Consider the following 16,927-nt stretch of genomic DNA (forward strand, 5'->3'; position numbering starts at 1 on the left):
AAATTAAGCCATTTGCGAACTGCTGGGCGTTCAGAGCACAGACACAAAAGGGAAATGTTACTCACTTTCTACGGATTGAGAAACTTCTAAAAATGATTGTAGTCATAAAACATTTTCGTCTCAATCAGTTCACCACATATCTTTAACCCTTACTCGATGCTATTTAAAATAAACTTTGATGTAAACGTTTATATCCAGTAGTGCACATTATAAAATGTAAACAAAAGATTTATTAATGAAAGAGAAACAGGTGAGCGACAGGGTGGGGAACCGAAGATGTCCTACAGAGAACTTCACACATCACGCGGGATAGAAAACAAGCAGGCTTCCTAGCAATGTGTGCCCGGAGTATTAAGGACAAAGGACTCAGTAGAGACTTTCATAGAAGACAGCATATAAATTTCATGCTCCTACCCCATGTCTTCTTTGTAGCTTTAACAATTACCGCCTCCAACTGTAGTGGACCCTGCTTCCTTTCCGGGCTGCAATGCTATTGCAGGAACTAAACATCAGCATCTGCCATTTAAAGCATCTCTCGATCACGGAAAACGTTCAGTTAGGCATGAGAACATACTCTCCTTCCCTCTTTGCCCTAAGTATCTTGGAAGGGTTTGTACAGATTTGTAATGTGTTTCTACAGGACACATTTTGCAGGTCATTAGACTAGACTCTTGGATGGTTACTGACAAAGATGCTTGCGGTCTCCCGGGCGGCAGCATGTGCGCTAAGATTTAACCAGCTCGTTGTCATCTGAGGACACTGAAATTGTTAGCAAGTAAAGGGCATTTTAAAGGGGAGCTGAGAATTTTACTGAAATGATGAAACGTGGTTGTTTTAGCAATTTTAATTAAATAATGCAAGGGTACATTGGGTTAAACATTTTATAAAAAGTCAAGCAAAATTAAAAAACTTAGCCAATTTCAACTTTTCTACAAATTTAACCAGTAACTCTTTAGGTCAAATCTACCTTCAGCTGAATTAATGTGAACAGGGACAAAAGACATTGAAGAATTCTCCTCACCACAATGGAGGGTTTCTTACTTTCCACACCGCATGGCCACTACAAGGAGACTCTCGGAAGATGAGCAATTCAGTCATGCGCTACACTTTTCCACGAAAAGTGATGTATCACCTTGTTTTGCTTCTGAAAAAATAGGAACTGAACACAAATATATAGTAACGAGGATTGAAGAGGACTCCATACACAGCTGTGTGTATGCTCTGATTACTTAAAACCCACCATTCAGCACGATCTAACGAAAAAGGGACAGTTTGTTGCTTTTTCACTACGGATACTGATGACCAGTCTGCCTGGGAGAGAGCAAGTCCAGACAGCTGTTCACCATTGAGTCCCGACACAAATATGACCATTTCAGACTTACAACTTCTGATTTATTGCCTCTCCCCACATCGGATCAAACACTGATGGCAGATACAACGGCAGAATCTTTTGGCATATGAAAGTTTAATACGGGAATGATCCAAGGAATAGCCCACGGGGACTTCTCCACCTCGCTTCGTGGTTTTCTTCTGTCAGCACGACCCCGCTAAGTACTCCAAATGTGAGCGCACAGCCAGCACACACCATATGCTCCAGTTTGCATGTGTGTGTGTGTGTGTGTGTTCTCAGGTAAAGCCGTGTGACTGAGGTAAAACAGTGCCTGGCTGCATTGGGGAAGACACTTTTCAGGAGTGTGCTTCCCTTCTGTGTTCTCTTCCCCAACGACGACAACAAGGAAATTTCCTTCTCCTCCCGGCTGAAGTAGCTCTTATTGGAGTTGTCTGGTTGTCAGAACTGGTACCACTTTTTATCTTTGTATTTCAGCATCATCTAAAAGAGGAAAGAAAAAAAAAATCAAGAAAAATATGCTTTCAAAAAGCCAGCCACAGATGGCTGTGAGCTACCATGTGGGTTCTGGGAACCAAACACAGGGCCTCTGTAAGAACACTAAGCATTCTTACTGGCTGAGCCATCTCTGCAGCCCACAAATTAAGTCTTCATAAGCCCTCTATCAGTCAACAAAAGACAGGTGTGTGAGCATCCTTTAGAGATCCCTACACTTTACAACATCTGTTTCCGAGGTCAATGAATCTACTAGGAAAGCTGTACCACTATCTCTCCATAAGCATTAGTCTACAACACACAGAGACTCAACAAGCTGACTGGTTTTAGTTATTTAGATCTACCTGGAAGAATCCAGGAGGCAAGTGAGTTTTTTCTTAGGTGAGTTAAGGAAGTTGGCATCTTTTAATGGCTTCACTGCCAAACAGCTGCAAACCTGCATTGCTTACAAAGGTCCTAAAGGTAGGCACGTCCCTTCAAAATGCAGACATTTCAGGGGCGGTCATAAACAAATGGTTCCCTCTTGTGGTAAAACTCAGAACTTGCAATTTTACAAAATACATGCTTGTAGAGGTGACGACAGACACGTACGCTATGCAGTCATTCCCATATTGGGTTTACCTAGCTCTGTGTGGGACTGTCCGCATGTCAGGCATACCTCATGAGCGTGTTTCGAAAAGGAGTCTGCGCTAGATAGCATGGCTGTAGTTCTCTCTTCCAAGTCGCCAAGCTTCTGCCCTCTTTCATCAAGGGCCAACCTGGCTCGGGCTAGTTCTCCCACGACTCCAGACGCGGCCCCCTTCACCCCTTCAATCCCACCAGGGCCTGGGATGTGCTGTGCAAGGCTCCTTGAGGCCCGTCCTGAAGACGACTCCCCAACTGTAAGGGTTCAATGGTGGAGAAAAAGATAAGTGGAAAAAACCCCACCACATGGCGGCATTAAGATGCAACGTTTGGATCGTATGGCAATACAATTGGAGTATTAATTTTTAACTTCATAGCATACCTTTATTGTGTTGCTTTAAATTATTTCTAGATGCTTTTCCAAATATGCAAAACCGCAATGTACCACTATAAACATCCTACTTTGGCCTAGTTTATGAAGCTCAAATTAGAGGAAATCAGGGCTTGCTGGCTAATGTAGAAGGAAGTAGGTACACTGATGCCGATTTTGTAATTAAAATTGCTTTTGGAGTTGTTAACATTATAGCTTGTGAATTTTAAGCTTTTAATGTTAAGCATAAAGGTTTGTTTTAATTTTAACATTTGATTTACTGTTCTTATTCCACACTTACTTATAAAAACACGATTTCCATTTTGGTAGCCCAGATTTGTAGACATGCTTTCTTTGTCTCCATGGATGCTTTTCAGATACATAACATCACACTTTTTCTTTAAATGGCATGTTTGCCTCTAACACCCAGGTCACAGCAAGTCTTAGGTCCCTGAGATTAGACCCCAGTCATACATCCTTGAATTTCCCCTCACACACACACATACTGCCCACTCCTGGAACATGTCTTCATTACTCACAAAGAACCCCACGGTCTGTGACCATCGCTTTCTACTCTTCCTGTCTTACTTGTGGTCACTACTCCTCTATCTCTAAGTATCTGTCCACGGTAAATACTCCATATAAACATATCCACACGGCCTGTTGCTGCTCATGGATAACGGACCCACCCAGCCAGTAGACTTTCATGGCCGAATGCTTTGATTGATGCTAAGGTCTCATTTGTCTGTGTAGCAACACACATCAGTGCCCTTTCCTCTTATGGCTCAATAGTGTGTCATTTTAGGGGCACACCACATTTTGCTTTATGATGTCATTAACCAAGGGGTAGTTTCCACAGTTATGGCTTATTATAAGTAATGCTTGCTTGGACATTTGTGGAACTGTTTCTGTAAACATCTGCTTTTCAGTTCCCTTGGCACACATGTGGCCAGGGATGGGTTGGCTGGGACACTTGGTAACGCCATGCTGAACTCCCTGAGGTCTAGGGGACTTTCTCAAGGGCATGCAGTATTTTCACCATCACCAGCGATATGAGCTGCAGCTTCTCTACTGCAATGTGCATACGACTGACTGCAGCTGCCCCAGTGAACTCGACATGGCACTTCACAGTGGCTTCTCATACACACTGTGTCCTGAATGACAGATCATGTCGGGCATCTTTCGATGCTTACTGATGAAGAATATTTCAAAAGAAATCCAAACCTTCTGCTCATTCAAAATCGGGCTATTTATTCTTCTATTTCTGAACCATGAGTTCTTTGTGTATTGCAGATAGTAGGATTCATCAAGTCCATAAAGCAGACTTTATCATATCAGATATTATATGTATGCAGTTTGTGCTATTTTTGGGATTGCAATCTTCTCGTCATTTTCTGAAACACACAGTTTTCACACAGATGATCTACAACTTCCCTCATTTATTCTCTGTTTTTTTTTTTTTTTAACTTAGGTGAAGTGTCTGGAAACCACTGACTGAGGTAACAATGATTTACTTCACTTCCGAGAGTTTTGTACTTTAACACTCATATAGAAGTCCTTGATTCTTTTCATGTTGCTGGTTTTTATCCACGTGAATATCAAGTTGCGTCAACACCATTTGTGGAAAGGTTTCATCACTGGATTTTCTTGGCATCCTTGCAGAAAATCAATTGACTACAAATGCTACAGGTTTGTTTTTGAACTCTCAGCTGTATGCTATTGCTTACGTTCATACCAATAATCCAGATCTTACAGACTATAGCTTTGTAATAAATTTTTGCAGCCCAATCCCAGTTCCCCCTCCCTCTTCTCCTCCCATTCCCTCCACTAGGAAGGCTACCCTAAGAAGTCTACTAAGTCTGTCCCATCATCTAGTTGAGGCAGGATCAAGGCGCCTCTCCACCCCATACCCCTGTGTCTAGGCTGGGCAGGGTATCTCTCCATATAGATTGGGCTCCAGTAAGTCCGTTAGTGCATTAGAGTTAGATCTTGGACCCACTGCCAGTGGCCTCATACACTGTCCCAGTCACACCACTGTCACCTATATTAAGGGAGTCTAGTTTGGTCTTATGCAGTCTCCCCCCTTTGCTAGACCCGAGTCAGTGACCTCTCACTAGCTTGGGTCATCTGATTCTGTGGTTTCCCCACTGTGGTCTTGACTCCTTTGTTCATATTTTCACTCCTCCCTCACTGCGATTGTACTCAAGGAGCTTGGCCTATTGGTTAGTTCCACGGAAATCTTAAAAGCAAGCCATTTACTATTTGTGCAAAAATCCAGTTTGGATTCTGGTATGGATTATTTAGATCAGTTTGAGGAGCAGCACTGATACCTAATCAGGATGAATAAAGTCTTTAGATCCAAGAACATGAGATGCTGTTCTTTTTACTTATTAATTTTTAAAAATAATATTCTCAAGTTTTAGTGAGAATGTCAGTTTAGTTATAATGTAGAACTACACCAGACCTCCAAGGAAGAGCTAACAACATAATGTACTCTTCTACATACCCCTCAGGAACTCTATGCTACGCCAACACCAAGACCACATCGAGATCTAATGATTTTTCCTTCCTTCCTTCCTTCCTTCCTTCCTTCCTTCCTTCCTTCCTTCCTTCCTTCCTTCCATGTCCCTGAAATAAAAGGGATTACTTCCTAAATTTCCCTTTGGTGTTATTCACTGCCACCATCTAGAAAAGAGGTAACTTTTAGACACTGATCACAGGTCCGTTGACCTTGCCATCTTGCCTATCAGCTTTATTTGCTTTTGGTTGGTTGCCTTAGGATCTCCTATAATCAAAGTCATGGCATCTGCAAATGCAGCCAGTTTGGAGCTTTCTACTTTCACTCCACTCTTGGCTTCCTCTCCTTGTGCAATTAGCCTGGTTTGTGCCTCTGGGACAATCTGAAAAGACGTGGCAAAAGCCATCCCCTAAATTTACTGTCCTCCACATCGTGGGGGAAGGACTTAGATTAGAATGTCATTAAGTACGTGGGTACATATGTTCAGGCGTGCACACAAACACGCTGATGTTGAGCGGTTTCCTTGAACTGTAGCATGCTGCTGGCCGGAGAGGGGAGATGCACATGAGACTGGGGAGGTAAACACACTTCATGTCCAGGGAAGCAGAGACTTGGAGTACCCAAGCCTGGACTCCAGCTTTACGGGAATGAACATTTGCTGTAGAGGGGCATGGTCAGTCACGCTGCAGACAGACTCCTGGACTGTCTAGCTGTCTGCAAGCTGTGCAAAGAGCTTTTAGCTCTCACCTGAGTTGGAATGCTCTGTATTGAAGCTGCTTTGGAGTCACCCTTACTCCTGTAAGAAACCCTCTTTGGTAGGTCTATTTACTAGGAACCCCCAATACAAACTCACTGATTCACCAAATTGGACATTAGTACAACAATTACTTTGGTCTGTGGTGGGTTCCCTTTCCAGGGTGAACAGATATGTGCATGTGCATCTTTCCAGGAAAAGTCCCTCATATCCATGTATCCGTATCCATTCATCCATTCACCTTGTATGTGGTAGGCAAGCCCCTTTCTCCCAAAATTAACACTCAACTAAATTTTTCTAAAAATGAATAACCATTGAGAGATAGAAAAAAATGCCCCCATCCTCAAGATGGCTACACTTCAGTCTGGAAGGCAGGGATATAGTATCCTATGTTAGAAAGGGGGCTTCACAAGCGATTAAGCTAAGGACCTTGACCTTGGCTGGTTATCTTGCATCATCTAGGTGAGTGCAATCAAGTCACAAGGCTCTTTAAGAGCAAAGTGTTTTTATCATGCAGGGAGATATATAGATTCAGAAAAACAGAGAGATGTGACATTGCCTTCCTTGCCTGACAAAAAAGATCAGGAGACACGGAATGGAGATAACCTTCAGAAGTCAAACAAGACCAGGAAACACATTCTTACCCATAGCCCCCAGTGAAGAACAGAGTGCTGGTGGTACCAAGATAAACTCTGCTTATTTCTAACACACAAGACTGAAGCCACAAGCCTAATAAGCTGCATTGTTTCAGGTCCATAGATGTGTGGAGTAACAGCAGTGACAGAAAGCTAATATACATAATACTGATAAAGATTTCATTTTCAGTTTTTGTATACTGACTTATGCAGCAAGTCCGCTAAACCTGTTACTTGAAAATCTTTAGTTACAGAGTATTTTGCTCTTGACAAGGAGAGCAGGGCTCTGGTCATTCCTCACTCTCTACTTCCCAGCTGCTATGGAGTAACACACTCTCTCCCAACAGACCCAGCAGACTTTTTCCCTCACCCAGCTGGAGGGTGGAACTGTAAATCAGGGAGAATCCTGCTGGGCCACAGCTTTGAGTGGGAGAGGGCGTGTCCAGCGTGTAAAAAGCCCAAGGTTCAACTCCCAGGACCCAGAAAAGCACCCCAACAAATAAAACCAACTTTCCCCCTTTATGTTGATCTCTCTCTGGTATTTTATAAAAGTGACAGCACTGTACAACAGTCATCAATTAATGGCAGTCATAAGATAAGACAATAAAGATCACATTTCATATTAAAAAAGAACGTGTTTTCTAAATTACCAATTTAAAGCTGTAAACACTTTTTGCTTTCCTCAGCCATTTGAAGTTTGGCTGATTTTTGTTCTCTGAGAAAAATATTTTCCTAGTTGAGAACAGAACAACAAAGTATCTTATGCCTTTTGTTAGGCCATGGGTAGATTACTGTGACAAAGTAAGCCTAATTTATACATGTAACAACACATTTACATGGATTGAATGTTTTTTTTTTTGTCTGAGAGGAAAATAAAACAGATGAAATGAGCCAACTTACAGAGTTCTTCTCTATCCAGAGACTGGGCACCGCCACCAAACAGGCCTTTAAAGAACCCCCTGTTAGGCGCTTCTGGAGTTTCTACAGGAGTGAAGAGCTCACCCAGCATCTCCTTCAAAATCAAAAAGGGTGATACTGTTAAAGCTCCAAGAAAACAGGAACTGAATTAACAAGGTCACCTCTGTAAAATGACGTGATGTGGTAACAATTCCCTTGAGATTCACCAACAACTCATGAGAAAATTCCAAGTGGTCAGAAACACACTGACTTACTCTCCAAGACTGGAGTTATTAAGACCAATCTACCTTTAGCATTAGAGCCAAGAGAGCATGCCTGCCTAGAGGATGAAGACACTAAATTGTGTCTGAGACGGTCTTGGTGTATATTCCAGGCTTGCCTGGAACACAAGATCTTTTTCTGAGCTCATGCTCGGCCAGTATGTGATTTTCAAGATAATATTTAAACCTAATTTGAGCTGAACTGATACTCTGATTGATAACCAGGTTATCTTCTAATGAAAGAACATTCTCTACCAGCAGGTTTAACAATAGCCATGGTCAGTTTCAGAATTAGCATCTTAGGTGGAAACAGACAAATGGTCATTTAGACAGGTCAGTTTCCTTTCTCATAAACATGTAATTTGCACAAGTGTCATTCTGACACGTGGGTTTCGGACGCCCACAGGAAGAGGTTAGAGGGGCTTTTACACCACCAGTCTTGCCTGAACTTACTGTCAGCATTCTTCCCACAGAAGAAAAGGTAAGAGCAAGTTTAGCGAGAGGCAATGGCTACCACCAGGGAGTGACTAGGAGCACAGCTCAACAATGACACATACGGTCAACATGATGCTAGAGAAAATGTCCCACGCATTGTCACTAAGACGTGGCGTCTACCCTCTGTATATCCAGTCACTACAGACCCAGTGGTCTTGGTGGGAACATGGAGACAAGGAGATAAAGGGATGCTCATGGGAAGGAAGGCAACCATTATAGACGTCTAACACAAAGTTTGATCGGAAAAAGGCTTTACTACCATTTTAATATAGTTATGGCTTGCCTTTCTTACATGGCTCTCTGTAGGAGATCAGAAGTTTATACTTTGAAGTTATCAATTTGTGTTTTTATAACAGAAACATGAATTTGGGCTACAGCTAGGAAGCCACTGCCTAACTCAAGGTGACAGAGAAGCTCTCTCATGTCCTTTTAGAAGCTTTACAGTTTGGGGGGGCCAAAATGTAGCTCGGGGATCTATTGCGATAGTTGTACTAAACAAATTAAGTAGGTCTTAGACAAACATTACATGTCTTTTTTTCTCATTTGTAGGTTCCAGATTTTATATTGATCTATAAAATTAGGGGGCAGGCAGAGGAAAGGAAAGGCAGAAGGGTGTGGGGGGCATGCCCCAAGTACATTATATGTCTATATGAAAACTACCCTATGCCTCCCAGTACAATGAAATAATGTGATCAAATGACCAAACATAAACCGAGCCAAAAGGTTCTGAGTTTTCCCACATCGGCTCAGATGGGCACTCCGGAAGAAAGGTGAACGCAGTCAGTATGAGGGCCCTCAGAGAATCTTTAAGCTCTACAGAAGTTCGAATACTGTGTGGCTCACTTGAAGATTTTCACATGTCTCTTGACTGTAGGTGAGTCTCTGGATCTCTGTAGGTGATACCAGGTATAACGCTTGTCCATTGTTGGCGAAGCAAAAGGTCCTGGCTATCCGCATGTTGGTAAGGGGCAAGTAGTAGACGTCCAACAGAGGTCTTAAGCTTGGCAAACTTGAGGGAAAGTAAATAATTTGTTAGTAATGGGCAGCGGGTTATTTATAGGGTGGGTACAATGTACAATGACACTATGTATGAAGACACAATGGTAAAAACCAGTACCCTGAATGCTAGCCTAGAAAACTCATAAAGAGAGAGAAGAGAGAAGAGAGAGAGAGAGAGAGAGAGAGAGAGAGAGAGAGAGAGAGAGAGAGAGAGAGAGAGAGAGAGAGAAATGGCTGAGGCTGTTAAATCATTTAGTTTATACAGCCGAGGGAGAGAAAATACGGTTGTATCCTTGTTTACTATTCCCTGAATGAAAACGAATTTTCAATGCGTAAGAGATATGAACAACTCGGTATTTTTCTCCAGCTGAATCTCACACTGTGGTCAGAGTGGGGGCGCTGCATGCGCTTCGAAACGGCCGCGTTCTTACCTGAAGGTCATGATATGGCCATTGGCACAGAAGCAGGCGAGGCAGACACTGCTGCTCAGTGCTACGATATCTCCGCGAAGCACGAAGGACGTCTCAGTAATGTTCTGCTTGTACGCACAGTTCTGGGTTGGCAGTGAGATGACCTTAGCTTGCTTTTCAGAACAAATCACTGCATACTGGGTTTCACTAATTTCCTGAGAAGAGGAGGGGGAGACTGAGACAGGGCGCCGCTTTTTCAGTTGCTCCTTTTCGTCTCTTTCTTCGGGAACGTTGGGCTCTTTCCAGGGTTCGGACGCAGGTGGCATTAAGCAGCCCGTGGCATCCAGAAATGCCATTCTCAAGATTGCACCTTTTAACCTCAATATAGTACCTAGAACGTAGAAGTTTAGTATACACTTCCATTTTTAAATTCGGGGTAAAGACGCTCTCCCTAACTCTGACACTAAATACACACAAATACGTTGGATGCACACTGCACTCAGAATACAACTGCATCACGTCACCGATGAAACCCAAAACTCAAGCCATGTCATTTGAGTCTGCAAAAACATGTCATTACATGCTCCAGACACAGACGTCAATAGTTAATACTTCACAACTAAATAATGAATGCTGCAATACACATCTGACCTGCTCATTAATAAATGAATGATACGATCTTTTCTTTAAATATAGAACTAGAAATTTTAATTTTACTTTAAAATTTTTAAGAGGAACTTGTGGATGCAGGCACCTGTGGAATCGAGATGGCAACTTGGGAAACTGGGTCTCTCCTCTCCCTTGCTTTGGAGGCAAGACCTCCTCTGCTCTGTACTGTGCAATCCAAGCTGGCTGGCCTGAGAGCTCTGGGCCAATTGGTCTAACCTCTCACATGACATGAGACTGCTGGATTTACAGATGTGTACCACCTGCTCTGAGCTGGTCATGTGAGCTCTGGGGAACTGAACCTGCCTGGCAAACGATCTTACTTGCTGAGCCTTCTCCATAGCCCTAGAACATTTATTTCTTAAAACACAAAACTGCCACTGATGCCGTTTGCCTTCACAATGCTTAGATTGGGAAATGCTAATTAAGCCCCAGCATGTTCCACACCTGGCAGACATCCTCATGTAGCACCAAGGCATACGCACCACTTGGAGACACAATCACTGGCTGAAGGAGTCTTTGCTCTGGCCCCGGGGGGAGGTTCAGTGTGATGACGAACACTGTCCCCAGTGTGGTCCCCACCCACAGACATGGGGACGGGGAGGTGTCTGCCTTCCGAGTAAAAGTTTCACAGAAATGAAGAGCAGAGATAGCCTCGCGGGACTCCTTGTCAATGCTGGTTACGCTTGAACTCCTCGATCTGCTGAAGGAATTATCTTTCACATCTGGAATGATTAAAGATGGGGGACTGCTTTAGTTATGACATGCCACGCTTGTCTTTTGTTGTCTTTACAGATCTGGTCAAGTTAAATTTGCCCCAAAACAAAACCTATGGCATATGAAGCTTTTGATGTCCTTTTAGGTGCAAAGAAAAACAATTTACGTTTATGTTAATACATTTTCCTCTTGGCTTAAATGTAAAATGCAAATAAATAGTTTTCACAAGTGAGCAGGGTACTTCCCAAAGAAAACACTGGAAGCGTGACCTCTGTTGTCTCCAGCCACTGCTCTCACAGAGCCATCACCTCCTTGGCATTATAATTTATGACTAGATAAAACCAAAAATGTAAAGATCATTTCAAGTCTCTACATGTAAGAACTGCATCTGCAGGTGCTTGAACAGTAGACCACTCCTGTCTCAGCCTGTTTACATGAACACCATAAAGACCAATGGGAAATTTCCCTCCAAAAGGAACAGTATTCGTCTAAGAAACACGGCTTCAAAATGTGTGACTGGTATGAGGCTCACTCTTAATGCCAGGCTTCTTTCTCTAACAATATAGCTGCTGCATTTTAATTTAATTCTCTGTGCATTGGGGTTTACCTGCACGTGTGAGGGTAACAAGGTGGCTGGAACTAGAGTTATAGACAGCTGTGAGCTGCTGTGTGGGTGCTGGGATTGAACCCCCGTTCTCTGGAAGAGCCTCCAGGGCGCTTGTCTGCTGAGGTATCACCAGCACCTGGTATTTCTATTTTAAAATATACTAATTGTTTTTTCGTCCACTAACCCCATCTCCATCCACTAATTCCAACTCCATCTCAAGCCCTGGCATCGTTTCTCCAGGAAATGCATTGTCTAGACACACTCTCTGCTTTGTCCCCAGAGAAATCCTATCATTAACAAAGCATTAAATTCTACTGACATTGATGACATTTGGGTCACCTTAACCAACAGGCCACAGTCCTGCTTCCCTGCCTTCAACTGACCTGCACATGAGCTGGGATGTCAAGTTCAATGGCAATATTGTTTCCTTTTCTGTTTTTCTGCCACCAATCTAGTTCCATTATTTTAAACTCAGGTTTTCATCTAGATTGAATCCCCCTTTAGTTTCTCACTGTTAATATAACTCACTTTTATATAGCACAATTATAATTCAATTACTTCGATGAAAAACTCCCTCCATAGCTTCTACTTGTCTACTTAATCATGCAGTCTCTCTGTGACTGTCCAGACCCTCTCAACAAATCTCAGTGTAACTTCCTGGCTGTGTCTCTCATGCTAAACTTCTTCAGTTGGCCATGGAATCTAAACGGAGATTCCTTATTGTTTCCAAACATGCATTTAACTTCTGTGATCTTCCAGTCCCTGCATCCAATCTCTTGTACCAAGCAACACTGGCCATCTCGGCCAGTTCCTCAGGACCCCTAAGGAACAGAGAAGGTCCTCTGCCCTTTGCATCTAAGCTGTTGAGCGTTGTTCTCTTCCACTGTTGTGCCAGAACAGCTGTGGCCACAGTACTTTCTGACCCTCTGATTGTCTGCTCTAAGATGGATGTAGTACAAGGGTTCTATCGTTTTCATGCTCTGCACACAGGGTTTCACTTGTAAAGTTTCTCCAATAAACACTCACAAGAGATGGATCTATAATCAACAGTTTAAGCTACTTTGCTCAACGGTGCCATTAGGCATATTATTAAAATTCCTAGAAACACTTCACTTCTGAAATCATGGCTTTCAATGTTTTCTCTTAAATGTCATTAATAAAAAACACAGTAAAGCATCCTAAGGTATATTTTAGTAATATGAAAAGGTGCAACTCAATCCTTATACGCTCACAAGTTTCCTGCAAACAAATTTAGGTTTGCAAATTGAAAACATTTCTCCAGGAATTTTATATGATGTCATTTTGGTGATAGCTAGCCTCTAAACTTTCTAGTAATTTCAACAGTCAGGGCCACACCTAACCGTAGTTTCTAAACACATCCTTCTTTTCTTCTAAGTCTGTACTTGTATGACAGATGAGAACATGGTAGAAAAGGTGACTGCTATGATGTGAAGATGTGATTGTCACCCAGAGACGACTGTGCTGGAAGCCTTGTCCTCGGAAAGGCAATGCTGACTTCACACAGCCTCTAAGAGCAGGGTCCAGTGGGAGGTTGGCATCACCCACAGAGGGCACGTATGCAATTCTTGAGGGACCCTGGTCTAGCTAGGACTGGAGTACAAAGAGCAAGCCTGGTCCCTGCTCTGCCTCACCGCCAGCCTTGCTACTGTGTGACCTGTCCCCCGACATACTTTCCCACTGTGATGTCACACATTATGTGATACAGCAGCTGATGGTGCCAGACAAGTTTTTAAAGTGTGAATTATGAATAAATACACTCCTTATTAAAGGATTGGATATTTTTGTTACAGCAACAGAAAATAACTCAAGTCCTTCCTGCAAATAAAACAACTTTCCATAATCAAGAATGCCACATTTCTTGGTGAGTTTATAAAAATGGCTGACCACAGAATTTAATTCTTTCAACTCTCCAAAGTTACTTTTCAAAATTAAAAGTTAATGTATTTTCCAATGATAATCTATTTTGTTACTTAAACAGTATACCTAGCTGGCAGAAAAATTTAGTTGTGCCCTAGTGATAATAATGGAAAGTAGCGATACAAGAAAAGTTGGTAATACACATTACTGTAAACTAACATGTGGCCGTGGAAAATGTTGCCTTTGTTAAAAATTATAGGCAATTAACAATAACGTGAATGTTAAATGCAAAAGCTGAGTACACGGTGTGTTAATTTAATAGACTGTATAACTTCAAAATATTACACTATATAGCAGTTTTATTATATGACTTATTAAATACAAACATTTCATCACCAAAGAGACACCTCAGGCTACATCAGCATCAGAAAAAAAGATACAAAAACAACTAAGCTCTACCCCGATGAACTACAGCTCCCTCTCTCCCTATTAAGTCAGTTGGTATGGGTCTCTGTGGCTTGATTTTTTTTTTTTTTTTTTAAAGTGAGCTAGCTACACAAAGTAGAACAGTTAACTCATTTGATTGTTTGAGACACTGCCTCGGTATGTAGAGTAAATTTGTTTTAAACTTTTGATTACTTTACGTCAATTTTTAAAAGCTAGGATAACAGATGTGCCCCATTGGACAATGTTTAACAATTCTAACATGAAGAACATAAATACATAAATGAAAATGCTAGAATTGAAGCAATGCAATGGTTAAACAGTATACTACCTAGGTATGATTTTATATATATAAAAAACCATTTTTTATTGAATCTATAAAATCACCTTGAAAATACTACCACCTTTTTTTTTTTTTTTTTTTTTTTACTAGTAATTAAAGAGGCCTATAAAAGCAGGGTGGGCACACGCTGACTAAACCGCTTGTATAATTTGACCTATAGTATATGTTTTCAAAAATAGTTAATTGCAATGCATATATGTGTATATATTCGCACATATTACAAGCTTTAAAAGTACTTTTAAACGAGCATTTGAGCATGTGAGCATGTGAGACTTTTAAAGATGCGGAAAGACTCACAGCCAGTTTAACTGCAATATTTTTATGGCACTAAAACCATGAGCTTCTTCAAATTTGTCATGAAAATCCTGATTCCTCCTCTAGAGCAAACATGTACAATGTAAGTCTACGAAATTCTTGGGTTCAAATTATGACAGTTTTTAATTAAACTTATTTTTTGATAATTCTCCCCTCCCCCATTAGTATTCAGGCATCTGTCCTGGCCTGCCTGTGGGGTTCTGACAGGATACACCTTCAGCTGCAGCCACTAAGAGCACCGCCTGTGCACATTCCCTGTTTCCTGCCCACTCCCATCCTTCTCTCTCTTTCCCTCTCTCCGTCTGTTCCCCTACCTCTTTCTCCTCTCTCTTTGTCCCTCTTTGCTTTCTCCTGCTGCTCCTGTCCCTGGAGGCAGGTCTTCCATGTCCCTTAATAAAAAACCCCTCTGCATGAACCCTGTCGCACGGTGTCTTCCTCTCACCCGCTGCTTTTCTTCAATTACAGTACCTTCCCTCTGCCCCCCTCTCCCTTCCTCCCCTCCACCCCCCTACACGGACATGGCACTCAGATTTTCATTTTTATAATAAAGGCAGCTGTTGCTCTTCTGGAAACAGGAGCTAGCTTGTTTCTATGGTTAATTTCATTGCCCTGTAAGAGCGGTACTGTAGAATTCTACTGGATTTCCTATAGTCAGAACTTTCTACTGACGATAGCTATGAACATACTAAGCCTTTACTAATTACCACATGCTTTCTCGAAGTATATCACAGGTGAGGGAAATGGCAGAGAAATATGCTAAAGTTAGTATCCTATTTATCTGTGTGAAATACTGGTAGCTGTTATGAGACAGACTGAAGTAAAATGTGTGGATATCTTCCATTACTTTCATAATGAATGAGCTACATAAAAAACACTATAAGAGAGTATGCCTAAATTATTATCAAAGTCAACAAGGACAATGCTTAATAAGAAATTTGTTCAATATAAAAAACTAGTTATCTATTTCAGAAATATTAAACTAATATAAAATCAAGTTTGTAGAGTTTAAAATGTTTTTTTGAATGGATGGGATATAAACAGTTTTAGTAAAACTTAACCTGCAATTGAGAAAATTTTGCTTAGAAAAAAAGCAAGAGTGGCAAGGAAATACATATTTTGTTTTGCCCGAGTGTGCATCCTAGACACTATTTCAAAAGATGTTAAATCTTGGAGCATCTTGTCATTGTAACACTGACTTTCAGAAAAGAGTTTGTAATTCTTTGACCTCCACTTTCCTATTATAATGTTCAATTACTTTGGATGTTTACTCTACTTACCTAAATCGGGCTTTAGGTCAGTTGGCAAGCTTAATTTCCTTGACATCTTTGCTGAAAAATAAAATATATTTTTAAAATTCTAAGAAATATTTGGCTGATATGTGTCACAGCAACTGATTTTCAAGATAGAAGTGAATAGCTTTATTATTCAGTCTATATTCTGCGACAATTAAAATACACTTATAATAATATCAGGACTGGAAAATAAATCTTACTTCCAAATTTTTAACAAGTGTGTACTTACTTGATGTAATATCTTTGTGTGCTTGAAGTTCTTACTTCAAGTCAGCATTTTAAACTCTTAATGTAAAATCAATTATTGCTCAGGGCTACAGGAGAAAAGTCATTCCTCAGAAGGACTGTGTTGTGGAAGACACAACCGTCACAAGAGTAAACTATGGAGTGTGGCAGAACATCTTCCTAGCTCCTAAGTCTGTGGTTGCTGTCCTCCTCATTTTAAGTTACATCTTAGAATGTAAGGCATGCCTATATCTCTAAACAAATCAAAGTACTTATTTATGCAATAAACATATTTTACATTATTCGATGTAAATTAATACTTCCCATTTCTATTGTGAGAAAAACACAAAGTCATGCTTAGTCTAAAATCATGGTATTTATATACAATGTCAATGTCAGTACAGGTCTTTTTATTTAATAGAAAAACGGAAAGTTCATCCATAAACCTTATGGAATTCACTTTCCATCCTCAAAATCAGTTATTGCCTTAGTTTGGGAAGTGGCTCAAAGTTAGGAGTCAGTTTGCTACATCTATTGTGTTAGTGGTATTGCATGCGGCACAGAGTAGTGCTCCCAATGTGAAAGTTTGAACAACAAAGGTTAATACACAAATG

The 16,927-nt window shown here is 41.2% G+C and overlaps 1 protein-coding gene across 4 annotated transcripts in view; it reads right to left on the reverse strand.

Moving 5' to 3' along the window:
* Positions 1-829: 829 nt before the first annotated feature.
* Stxbp5 (syntaxin binding protein 5) overlaps positions 830-16,927 on the reverse strand; it is a 104,262-nt gene continuing 88,164 nt past the window's right edge. For 3 of the 4 annotated variants that reach the window (XM_051206116.1, XM_051206115.1, XM_051206117.1), the window contains 7 exons: positions 16,074-16,124; positions 10,978-11,217; positions 9,848-10,217; positions 9,261-9,426; positions 7,645-7,756; positions 2,502-2,722; positions 830-1,831 (listed from right to left, as the gene is read on the reverse strand). In XM_051206116.1, coding sequence (XP_051062073.1) covers positions 1,790-1,831; positions 2,502-2,722; positions 7,645-7,756; positions 9,261-9,426; positions 9,848-10,217; positions 10,978-11,217; positions 16,074-16,124 — 1,202 coding nt within the window. In that variant the 3' untranslated portion in view covers positions 830-1,789. The remainder of the gene's footprint in view (positions 1,832-2,501; positions 2,723-7,644; positions 7,757-9,260; positions 9,427-9,847; positions 10,218-10,977; positions 11,218-16,073; positions 16,125-16,927) is intronic. The other variant, XM_051206118.1, reaches the window with a different exon arrangement.

This window comes from Phodopus roborovskii, unplaced genomic scaffold (genome assembly GCF_943737965.1).
Source record: "Phodopus roborovskii unplaced genomic scaffold, PHOROB, whole genome shotgun sequence".
Taxonomy (NCBI): domain Eukaryota; kingdom Metazoa; phylum Chordata; class Mammalia; order Rodentia; family Cricetidae; genus Phodopus; species Phodopus roborovskii.